The sequence below is a fragment of the Hippoglossus hippoglossus genome, chromosome 18 (assembly GCF_009819705.1).
Source record: "Hippoglossus hippoglossus isolate fHipHip1 chromosome 18, fHipHip1.pri, whole genome shotgun sequence".
NCBI classification, from domain to species: Eukaryota; Metazoa; Chordata; class Actinopteri; order Pleuronectiformes; family Pleuronectidae; genus Hippoglossus; species Hippoglossus hippoglossus.
In genome coordinates, this window is record NC_047168.1 from 3,269,208 (window position 1) to 3,282,047 (window position 12,840).

The 12,840-nt window shown below is 43.2% G+C and overlaps 1 protein-coding gene and 1 long non-coding RNA gene across 8 annotated transcripts in view; both read right to left on the reverse strand.

Moving 5' to 3' along the window:
- sorcs2 (sortilin-related VPS10 domain containing receptor 2) overlaps positions 1–2,203 on the reverse strand; it is a 291,814-nt gene extending 289,611 nt beyond the window's left edge. For 4 of the 7 annotated variants that reach the window (XM_034615090.1, XM_034615088.1, XM_034615089.1 and 1 more), the window contains exon 1: positions 1,581–2,060. In XM_034615090.1, the coding sequence (XP_034470981.1) occupies positions 1,581–1,919 (339 nt within the window). In that variant the 5' untranslated portion in view covers positions 1,920–2,060. Of the gene's footprint in view, positions 1–1,580 lie in introns of all 7 variants that reach the window. The other 3 variants (XM_034615086.1, XM_034615085.1, XM_034615083.1) reach the window with 2 other exon arrangements.
- The window catches only part of LOC117779209, a 315,610-nt gene that overhangs the window by 293,106 nt on the left and 9,664 nt on the right, over positions 1–12,840 (reverse strand). The window lies entirely within an intron of this gene.

The window sequence follows — 12,840 nt, forward strand, 5'->3', positions numbered from 1 at the left end:
GGTTCAGTGCGTGTCTGAAAGCAGCTATAGTGAGGAGAATTCACATTTCAGTTCAACTTTACAGCTGTGGAGCTCCAAACGTCACCATTACCCTTACAGAAACACTCCTTAAAGTCTAAATTGTGTCTCAATCATCACATCCTCGTCTTCTCACAACACACTGTGTCACTTTGCAAGATATCTGGCAGCAAAAGTTTAACTTTTTCTAAATTCTCAGTGCCATTTGGCCCCTCCAGCGTGTCAGGGTCTCTGCTGCAGCTTTAAATCCCCTCTCCTTTGCCTCAGTCTTGAGTGCAGATGTTACCATTCCCAATATCATTCACCAGCCAGTTTGTTTTGGTCCTGTGAGCAAATCTGAGTGGAATATTTAGGTCTGCTGGCTGTTTCACGGTCCGATCATTTCTCTCTCTCTCTGTCTGCAGGCGGACGCAGCACAACAGCAACGTGTTCCACCGACAGAGAGCTTCTGATCGCGAGAGATGTCCCCACCAGGCACCACCACTCAGGGCGCCTGTCAATGTCCATCACAAAGACTGCTCTTGTTTGCATAGAGGAGCTGCTGCCACTTCACAGGGCCCAGAGGAAAAACTGTATGATATTCATATAGTGACCTTATCATAGTTCATAGCCTCTAATCTCCATCTTAAATGCCTCTAGAATATTCACAAAAAGCCTAATTTAGTGTCTCTGGAATATCAGAGATGCCTCATGTCTCCTGTCATCACTGATCAATCCATGTGTGACTAATGTTCCTGATATCTGCCCAACATCTGTCTGAAATGTGTTTTGATGCCACCGTTTGTTGAGACACTAAAAACATGTAAAAAAGAAAAGTGGGCAACTCAGTTCCCTTTCATGCCAAATCACGTTTCAGAGCCCAAGTAAACAAGGCGCTGCAAAATTCATGGATAAAAAGCTCCATCAATATTTCAGTCGTGGCTTCGTGTGACTAAATCAAGCAGCGAGCCTGTCTGTTTAGTGCGCGCAGCCCGTCTCCACGCCGGTTCTGTGCGCTCTCAGGCGCGTCCTTGGACTCCTTATAAAATGTTATCGCGCACAGTGGCGTGAGTGTTTGTTGCTGTGGTTCTCAAAGTGAGGTCAGGGGATCTTGACGAGGTCGGTAATTGAACTTAAAAAGAGTTCCCTCAGTGGAAAGAGGAAGAAGTATGTAAATAAAATGCGCACAAAGGACACAAATAACGAGTTTCCCCCTGAATGCTTTGCGCGGCGGTCTGTAAACACAAGAGCAGGATGCTCGTGACCCTGAGCCACCGTGTGATGTAATGGAAGTCTGACCACTGACGGCATGTGTCTGTGACGATATTACATGGTTACAACAAAGCCCGGAGCACATCCACATCACATGGACCATCTGGATGCGTAAAACCACACCGTGCGTCCCGCTCTCTGCGCAGCGTGCGTGCGTACAGGCGGCGGCAGCGAGAACAATAACTTGTTAGTGGTGAGGTGTGAGGATGTGGCTGGAGAGATGGATGGAGACGCAGCAGGGGGATGGTGGGGAAGGTGCGTGGACCAGCGGATCGTGACGGGACGGGGAGGGGAGGGGAGAGGCTACTTACGCTGCTGTTCTCTCCTGTCCAGTGGACCATCGCCTGGTTGTGGGTCGCATCCCCTTTGAGCACGAAGGAGCTGCTGAGCAGTGCCATTTGTTTTTCCCGGGATAGTGCTCTCCTGAAGCGGGGCGAGCTCCCCTCGTCACCGTCCCTCTGGAAGCCCGGCGGGGAGCCTCCGTCTCCGACGCCCGTGTCAAACGTACGGTCCAGCCCGCCGCGTCGGTTTAAAGCCCCGCTGTCACAGAGCGCGGGTCCCGGCAGTGCCATCCAGGCCGAGGTGGTCAACAGAAAGACGCAGAGGTGCGCAGCGGCAGAGAGCGGCTCTTTGGGGCGCAGAGGTGCCATGCTTTGCGCCGGAGAAGCGCTCGTATCGCGGAGACTGATGGAGAGACTGCTGATGCTTGTGGTAGAAAGATAGGAGTACACTGTAAGCCGAGAGAGAGAGAGAGGGGGAGATAGTGAGGGAAGGAGGGAGGGAACTGGAGCGAGGGCAGACAGCGGGAACAACGTGGACGCGTCTCTGTGCCAAGCGCGGTCCTCGGGGCGGCTCTGCGGCGCCACCTGCTGGTCAGCTACCGCAGCGTCATCCTCAAGTGCGCTGTCCCACATGAGAGGTTCACATTTCAGAGCGAGCTACTTCACAGAGGCATCGATTCTATAGTAGATTTTATTGAAAGGGTTTGAAACTGATCATTTCATATTAATGAGATACACGGGGGGGTCAGAAGTGGCATGATGCTTTGGCATAAGGAGAGTGACGTAATACTCATTAAGATAAGATAAGAAAGTCTTAAAATGTTCACCCAATCTCAGACTTTTTGTTTCTTCATCGTGGCCCTATAATACTCCATCATACAATCAGGAGCAAACATCCTCAATGTTTAGTGATGCCCAAAAACACAGAGTGAGATATACTGAATACACTCAAATCACTGGGTTGAAAATGTAGCCGATAAACCCAGTGTAGAGTTATGGCCCCAACACTTTACCCAGTGGTAACAATGGATATGACAGAAACAAGGTGCTACAATCCAACAGTGCCTGTCAGTGTAGAGTAATATCTTCAACCTTCTAGTCCACATCTAATATGCTACATTCATTTGAGCTCGGCCCAAAACAATTGAGTTGTAAATCCAATGCATCTCCTGTCTTTTAGCTTAGAAGCAGTTGCTCCTAAGTTCTCTCCGGATGTGTGTGTTTTCTGTTGCGTTATCTTTCAAATAGATGTGGGGACTCAGATGACATGAGATGACCTAAAGCACGAAATGTAAACACTCGCCCCAAAAAGGGCCGTCAGTCCGCTCGCCTCCCTCGCTGCCTGTGTGGCCAGCTGGCAGAGAGGTCAGAGTTCACATTTGATCCCAGTAAGTAATACGTCTCCTCTGTGTCCACCCTCCCCATCCAATTATATCTAGAGGTACTGGACTAACCCATGACTGCGTGGGGCAGGAGCGGTAGGGGTCGGACATCTCCTCAGGTCAAACGAGGATTTACCGTCTCTGAATGTAGACATTCAGCTGCAGCCACAGAATCTTAACTATGATTCTTTGTTCTGTTCTGGTTTGAAGATTATTAGTTTTGGTGATCACGAAGTGCAGCAAGCAAAGAAAACCCGGAGTGGAATCGACTGGATTTAACTAAAACTCAATTTGATTTATGCAGAGAGAGAGAGAGAGAGAGAGAGAGAGAGAGAGAGATTGAAAAGTACAATATAACAATAAAATTATAAATAAATGCCATTCAAATAAAATATATGAAATTAACATAAGGTATAAATATGGATAAACTAAGAATTAGTGAAATAAAACCAATTATTAAAATTAAAGCAAATAATTTATTCTTGAAAATCCTTGGAAAGCTGGTGATTCTAATATCCAGGGCCAGTGTGTTCCACAGTAAAGGGGCATAACAAGTGTCCTCAGCCATACTTGTATGGGCCCCATGAGGAGCATCTAAAAGAAAAGCAGTGTAGGAACCCAGTGATCTGACTGCAAGATAAAATGAAAGATAATCTCTGATGGGCCGGTCTCAGCAGGAGTCTGCAGTTAAAAACAGTGGGAGGTGCTGTGGAAAAGGAGGAAGACAACACAAACTTCCATCTTTTTCTTTAAACACAGCTTTGTTGTTGCAGTATTTAATGATCTGCAACTCTTTATTCAGATTGTACTTCAGCAAGTGGACAACTGCTCTATTAGGCCTCATCAAGCTCAGGTCTCCAGTGTGGCTACTCATTTATGGGAAATTAATTAATTGTCTTAGACCTTGTCTATATGAACACATTTTTCCTCCTCCATCAACGCGACCTTAGTTGAATAAAATATCTCAGAGAACACTCAACACTCAAACGAGCATGAAGAGTTTTTGAAAATGTGTAATGTGAAGGGGGGCAGGTTGTAAAGAATCCAGGGAGTCATCACCAACCCTGACGTGCCCTCGGCCTTACGAGCTCGGTAGCTTCTTTTAAGCTCATTGGTTTGGTTCGGTTCAATGGTCCCAACTAAACTGTTATGGTTCATTCTCATCAACCGTGTTTCCAGAAGCAGCAGCAGCAGGCGACTGTTTTCGGTAAATAAACCTCAGATGAACCCACTGGAAAGCCAGAGTGAAAAAGAACACAGGGTATTTATCTGCCGAGCGTTTAGAAGCTACAGGAGCAGATAGTCTTCTCTACCCAAAACAGAGCTGAAAGGAGAATGAATGTCTCCGTGTCTGCCAACATGTAATCCACACCAACTTTACAAGGTGATTATATGTCAGTGCTGTGTTTACTGCTGGTGCAGCTCTGAGAAAATACACATGAACACACACACACACACACACACACACACGTTTAAATATTTTGTTTTGTTTCCACCAATCAGAAACCTCTGTAAATGCCCTGGTTCTTCATGGAGAAGACAATTAAAGACTTTTTATTGTCACTTAAGTGTTTTATACTCAAAATGTCTTTCTTCTCATAAGTGTGTGAAAAAACAATAACTTGACTTGAATAGAATTGAATACCAAGGCCCAACAGTTTCCTCATGAAACCACATTATATTCACGAGATCTGGATTTTTATTTGTATCTGCATCAAATTACACACGCTCATAAATTTCTGTCCTCTCAACATTTTGTTTTAATCCAGATCCAATCATTATCTCAGGATGTTAAAGAAAGTGAAAATCCTGAATCCATCCCTTTGTCCAGATTCGTGTCAAAACTGTATTGGTTCTTTGTTGGTCCATGTCCCATCTTTCCACCACGTGTAGAAGAAATCATTTGGGGTAATCCTGCTGACAAACAAAAGAACAAACCAGAATGTCACTTTGTAGAGTGGAAACCTCCACCAAGGCCCAACAGTCCCCTTATGAAGCCACATTTAAATTCACTAGATTCTGATTTTTATTTGTATCTGCACCAAGTTACACACACACACACACACTCATAAATATCAGTCCTCTCAACATTCCTGGTTGTTTTAATCAAGATCCAATAATTATCCTGTGGGAAATCTGGTAAAATGTCGAAGGAAATCTCACAATGTTGAAGAAATAAAAATCTGGGATCTGCACCAAAACTAAATGGGTTCCTTCCTGACCCATACCACATCCTTCCACCAAGTTTTGTCCGTCCCGTCATTTTTTCCGTAATCCTGCCAACTAACAAACCAACAGGCGAACGTAAAGGGGCAAAAATATAACCTCTTGGTGGACGAAACAAGATTAAAAAAAAAATTCAAAGCAGCTGAATTCTACGGCAAAAGCAACGAGGAAAGGCCACAATGGAATTTCCCATGATGAAATAACACTGAATGAACAACTATCACCAATCTGCTGAAGAAGACTGTGGTGTGAATGAACGCTGTGACAAGTAGACCTTGAGTTCAAATGTGTCTCCAATGACCGACCTTAAATTATGTTCTTTCGGGCAATGTTTAAAATGGAGTTGTGCTGCAGAACGATGTCTCAGTTTTAGGAAGGTTTAAAGATTTTCAAGCAGACGAGGCTGTACGGTATCATTTCAGCTGAAGCGCTTCTTAACGCCAGCCCTCTGGTCTCGGTGACCTGTGAGCAGTATCAGTGTTGAAAAAGGTGATCCCTGTTAATTATTTACATGCCTGTTGTTGCTGCTGCTGCTGGTCGGGAATAAATGGACGGAGCGGTGTTGTTGGCTCAGATCAGTGCACTCGGGTGTCCACAGTGGCAGAACAGGAGCAGAGGCAGTTTGAATATTTGATGGCTGCGAGGGCAGACAGCGCATCAGTGTAGCAGAAAAGGAGCGGGGGGGAGAAGAGAACACACCCACACTATATAATCACTATATCACCTCGGGTTTGTGTGCATGTTGCTCCATTTTCTGACTCTTATAGTTTTCCTTTCTTCTCATACACCTTGAGAATCAACAATCTTGAACTTTAGTAAAGTTTTAGAAATGAAAACACTTGTTTTTCAAACCGCAGAATATACACCCTTCTCGGAACCACAGTTAGTTATGTCTTATTTATTTGGTCATTGTAACAAAACAAATTAAAAGTCAATACTAAATAATGCACGAGCCTGGAAAAATGTTGAATAATTCAGTCAATGCTGATGATATGTATTAAAAAGGAACAGTGTCTGTGAGATGACTACAGGACTCGTGGACGGAATTGCAGTCTTGTGATGGAGTTGATTTGGCAGCACTTAAAAAACGTCCATGTGATCTTGACAATAGGCCCACGCTCTGCCTCGAATTGTGCTTTTATGCATAAGTGCAGGGTGTGCAGATGATAGCAGGGTGTGCACCCTCCATGACCTCTGTTGTCAGCACGCTGCCTGTAATTGCACCTCCTTAACCGGAGCATCAGTTTAAATATTTCATACCGCTGTGTGTATGTGTGTGTGTGTATGTGTGTGTGTGCCTGCAGTGAGTCTGGATGTAATGTGCTTTAATTTAAATGAAAGGTCCAACACAAAAGTCAAATAGCAATGAAATCGAAACCCTAAACTGCATTTGTCCACTGACTTATTCAAATATGTCTGGAGAGAGTTTCCGTGTCCCATCCGCTAACATGGAGGGTTGGGCCTTAGGACCTATACTGCAGCGAGTCACCAGGGGGCGATTGAGACTCTTTGGCTTCACTATTGGGAGCATTCCGTCTGTATACACAGCCTACAGTTAAATGTAACAACTGTATTTAAAATGCAAAAACATCTCCATCACCCCCTGGTGGCTACATGGTAGGTTTTCTCTGGAAGAGAAACACTGGACACTGATGAGCTCATTCGAATAACACTTTTGCAAGAGAATGAAAACATGTTTAAGGGAAAATTTTGTCAAGGAATGCGAGGCGCCTGCAAGAAAAATAACTTTTTGGAGTGCAAACATATGCAAAATATTTTCAATAAAGAGACATGTGGCTTGAGGAATGCATGAATGAACAAATGAAATCAGCTGATCATTCAGGTGATCAATGAATCCTGAAGCGAAGGAGCTATTTCGAGGCCACAGAGCGTCAGGCCCTTTTCGTGGTTCTGCTGCGGCTCTGTAAAGCAAATGCACATTAATCTTCATAACACCCAATTATCCATGAACATTTCATGACGAACAAAGCTGCGTTCAGCAGCATGCTAACAAGCTGGACTCCCGCGGTCCAAGGATTGCTTCCCCCTGAGTTGTCTCTCCACTCAGAGGATGCATGACCTGTTTTATTCATCCATACTTCTCATTTGCAAACAAACACACACACACATGCACACACACGACGATGCTACAGGCACCAATGAGGGCCATGAAATATTTATTGAATTTCGTTGGCTAAGAGGTTATACTGGGGAGATGCACTCTGAAATGTGTCTCAGATTTTTTGCATCTCTCCTCTCAGAAGTCTACAATTGAATCCTCACATTATATCTGTCATGAACACATTAAGGTTTGTTTATGAAGATGATGACGTCGTTTTTACGCTACACACAAATGACCACCTATGCTGGAAGAGCAACACATGGGGCAGAAGGTGTAGCCCTATATGGCATTATCAGGGCGTTAATCATACTTGTTGCTCAAATACGCACAGCTGGCATTCATTGGGTTTTTCATTTGCACACTTTTCTGAAGATAGAAGTATTTGTTGAATCTGACGTAGCAGGTTAGAGGAATTTAGGAGAAGAAGATGAGCATGTTCTTGCGTGAGGCCCAATGTTGGCAACAAGGTATTAAATAAAACATCTAGCAGCTGAAGAGCCAGTTATTTTCATCAGATGAAACATTTGTAATTTTACCAAAAAAGATCATGGTAAAACTGTTTCTAAGCTATTATTGTGTTGATTTTTCATCATCATTGAAGCCATGTGTGATGATCACGCTTTTGATTAACACTGTTGCAGCATCAGTCAAAGCTGAGATCAGACACAGCAGCAGCCAGTTTTGTTTTGGATCAGTGAAAACATGAAGTCAGTGACAGCTCTGGTGTTTTTCAGCTCTCTAAGAGAATCTGAAGTCTGCACATATTTTGGTGGAATAAGAGCAAAGATGGTGACTTTGTTGATGCAGAAAGAAAATCACTGCGTAAAGACGAAACACAGCAAGTTCACTTTCACCTCAGTGCATGATGTGGGGTAATGGTGGGTAAACATAATGGTTTCTTAATAAATAATGTTAATTAAAGTGAAGCTTTCAGTATCTCCACGTCTTCATGTTGTTGTGCTGTTGCCTTCTTTGTGTGTTTACAGACTCTGACACAAGAACACATCGCCAAAGCAACAGGCCAATTCATTGAATTTGTTGTAGAAATGCTCCAGAATCCAAAAGACAAATGCACAACTACACACTGTAACTACAACTACACAAGACTCATCTGTATTCATGTCAATAATTGGGCTAATTGCAATTACTACCACTGAGGTCTCACTCATTTGTGTTTGTCAGTCGTGCATGAGGTAATGTCATGACTGTAAACCAGATTGAAGAAACTTGAAAATGTCTTTTAATTTTCTAATGTTATATTTTCCTTTGCTTTAGTGTTAATCACTGGCTTATTATCACTATTTATTCCTGGTGTTTATTTTATTTCATTAACTTTTATTTATCATTCTATTATTATGTTATATATAAACCCTCCCCTCTCTCGCAGTGTGTGTGTGTGCGCGTGAGCCTGCACTGAGTCAATTAGCAATTAAATAATAGTAATAATAATGTGACAACACCAATAATAATAATAATAGTGAAATTATTCGACTGCGTGTATGAATCCTTTCCGGCATATTTAAATAATACCGTGATGTCAGGGAACTTGTGACTTGTACATCTTTTGATAGGTTGAGCTGAGAGGTCTGAAGGCCACAGCAGGAATGTGTTAGGTTAGATGTTTTATGTTGGGAGTTGGGAGTTGCCGTCTCTGGTGCTGTGATAAGATGAACCCCGAGAGAGTCTCCACTCTCATGAGGAGAACAGGGATCTTGACCTAGATCGTAATCTGCTCCCTCCCATGTGGTGTAACACTGAAATGCTTCCATTGTACTTCAAGGCTTTTGGTTTGACTCTTCGCACGTTAGACCAAGAATTTACTCTGTCGACAGATCATAAACTCATAAAGACAAGTAAATACAACTGAGGCTTTTATCCACCACCGATTAGAAATCATTTCTCTTCAAGTAACCGTTCCAACAGAGACAAACACAGGGTAAGTCAAGGATTTTCTTTTTCTTACTCTGTGCACCTCTTGATAGAATCATTTGGAATGTTTTAAATGAAGATATTTATCCTGTTGCCGTTGCTTCTACCTGATACATTGGAGAAATAGACTGTGTTATAAACGCCCACAGCATCACAAAGGTTGTTTGAGTCCTGTCCTTTGGAAACATCAGTACATCCGCACTAAGTAGGGATTTTGTGAATTGCCAGAGACTGTACTGGTTTTCAAAGGCACAAGTTTACAGAGATCTGAAGATGAAAAATAAATAAAGGAAGTTAAATAGTTCTTTCTGCTCAATTTTCATACAGAGACCGGGGCAGAGAAAGGAAGGATAAGTACGTAGGAGGACCCCACACAATCTGTCAAAACAGAGCTGATTGAATTTGGTCAAAATTTCTGAGGTGAAAGTAACAAGATTTAATAAAGTTGTTTACATGAGCTTCAAAATGTAGTTGTGAATCAAATGTGACTTAGAGGTTCTGGCTGTGGATTTAATATTGCTTGCCAGTGTACCAATAAACAGTTTTAGTTTGCCTGCTAGGTATTAATGGCATTAAGATAATCGTGCAAACAACTATTCTCCCCATTTCAAAAGCCGACCTGGCGAACGGAGCTTCATCAAAGATCTTAAAGCAGTGAATTGTTCAGGCTCCAATGTCTGTATTCCACAATATACTGGCCTCACTCCCTTCTAATTTCAAATTCTACACTGTAGCACATTTGTGTTCTGCCTTCCTCTCAATCCCACTGGCCCCAGACAGCCAATATTTGTTTGTTTCTTTTCGCCTTTGAGTGTCAGCAGTGTACATTTAAAAAAACGGCGCCACAAGGGTTTTCAGCGCACCCCTTCCATACATGCTGCTGAGGCAAAAAGAGACGTTGATGGACTGGTGCTCGCAGGTGGTAGCGCGTTGCTTCAGTCCGCCGATGACCTCCTACTGGCGCCTGTACACGAGACTCAAGAGCCACAGAGCATCACCGGCCAAGCTGCAGTTCTGACAGCAGAAAGCCAGTTACTTGGAATATGTTTTTGCAAAATGGATGCCGCCTGTTTTCACTAGACAAGCTGCTCTCTGCTGTCTCTCCTCCACACCTGAAGGCGGAAATGCGCTTGTTCCTCGCCATGGTAAACTACTGCAGACACTGGACACATGGCTACAGTCCAAAATCCTGGCTCCAATTACCGGCCACTGGCTCTGTTGACGCTCCCCGTGGTGTATTACACATTTTTAAACACCTCTGCTACACAAACCCATGACAGCTGCATGTAGATCAGGTTATGAAGCGGCCATTTTGTCCAGCTCTAACATCTCAGTTCACAGGGCTCCACCGTTGAACCCAGCCACACTGGTTCCACTGGTTCCACCGGTTGATATGGATGATGAGTTGCTCACACATCATTGTCACCTCCCCTAGGCCTGGAACAAATCCTATTCAAAACTCTGATGTCATTTTCTTTTGCATTGCTTCAATGATGAGACCCACAGACACACAACACCTTGCAGGTTATGCTGTGACTATGGAGACAGAGATAGTAGATGTGCATGCTTTGCCTTGCAGCCCAATAAGCAGAGTTGTATGCATTTACTCCTGCCTGCATTTTGGCTGAGGGACAGTCTACTGCTATCTACAGTGATTCCAGATGCTTTAGGTGTCAAGCATGATTTTGGTTCTATGTGGAAACTAAGATTGGTTTGCCTGAAGATGTCATAAAACCTTTACCAAGCAGCTCTCATATCTAACTTACTGAAGGCTGTTCTCTTGCCCACAGAAGTTGCAGCTGGTAAATGTCCAGCACACATTGGTGGTACTGACTCAGTTTATGCGTTAGCAGACCTTGCTGCTGAACAACCCTTCTTCTATGGTTCTTCTTTGTCCTAAAATACACCCTACTGCCCCGAGTAGCTCATGGTCCCACATATGCAGAAGGGGGAAAGGCCACTCTCTGCATGTACTTGTATTTTGAATACATATTTACTACTTTTACTTTACTTACTTTTATTAAAGAAGAAAAGTAAATGTGGTACTTTGTTTGTGTTTTTACTAAAATGTTTGAGTACTTCCTCCCCCACTGAAAGCCATGATCATTTTAGTCCCTGTCGCTGTGATCAGAAATTTTCATTCCGTTCCATCTCGAGTAGAGACCAAAAAAAAGGAGCAATATTCATCAGGTGGCGACTAACAAACTCCAAACTAATTGAAATGTTGCTTTGTCTGATGAATATTATATTGCAATATGCACCTCAAACAGTCTGCAAACACAGCATAACCACATTATAACATTGTGATGGGGAGAGTGTCGGCAAACACTCACCTCCAGAGCACACCAAATGAAATTAGCATTCATTTAATTGTCGCCAACAAGGTCATTTTGAACAGCTGTTTGCAGCATCTGGAAAGGACTGATGAAAGCACAGAGTGAGCTAAAACTGCTGAGGTAGAAAATGAGCCGAAAGACACTAAACAACCCTGTGGAGCTAATAACTGCTGTGATAATTCTCACTGTTGTTACTACAAGTAACAATGTTTTATTAGTAGTATTTCAAGCCTTGAAATATCTCCATCCAGACGAGAACACAAAAATTAGGTAGGTGGAGATAAAGACTACATCACCAATGCTTCAGAAGAAGGATGCCGTGGTCCAAGTAATATCTGGTGAGGCAGACGCCTGTGAATGTCGGTAATGTGGTTCAGTGATGCTAAATTTAGCTGCTAATTTGTAATTAGAGGTAATTCTCGGGTTTAGAGACTTAAAATGCCATTTGCTTGTGGATGAGAGAACCAAATGATGAGGAGAAAGGTTTGTTTTGCAAAATATCTGGGTTTGTGTGGACATGGTGTGTATTCTTAATATTAAATATTGATTAGTGCAGCTTTAAGAAAAGTAGAAGAAGTAGAAAAGTAAAAAGAATTTATTGAAATAAGATTTTGTAATGGTTGTAATAATTTCCAGGCTCTATGGTCAAGCACACACACACACCCACCTTCATCCAATGTAAGTCACACCACCACCACAGTTTAATAGGATGTTCTGCCACAATAATGAGGCAGCCAATAATTGACCTCACTGAACCCCTTGATATTACTTCAGTTCAGAAACCATAAAGCACTTTTAGACGCTAGCACACACCTTTAACCACACACACACACACACACACCTAAGTATCTCCTCTTACGTGGTCTAAAAGGTGTGACCATCTATTAGGGACCAAGCGGGGGGGCCTCCCCTCCTCTCGTCCCTTGCTGACAGGTCCCCGTGCCCCTGCAGTCACGCTCTGTCATCCCAGATTAAAGGCGATAAGCTTGATAACTCACCCTGGCTGCTGAACACACACCCCGACAGGAGGAAAACTAGGATCTCTGTGTCCCTAGCTCCGCTAGTGCATGAACGAATGAATCTTCAGGCTTGTTTTTGCAGGCTACTGAACCAGTAAGTGTTTGAATGTTTGTGCCTCCATGCATAACAACGTGTACATGCTGCACTGTACCAACTTATGTTACTTTAGATACACCCGCTTACGTCCAAGCTGATGAATGCATTTTATACCACAAGGTCAATATTTGCATAGATGGTTCAACAGCGAATCGCACTTCCCTTGCATTGCAATGGTG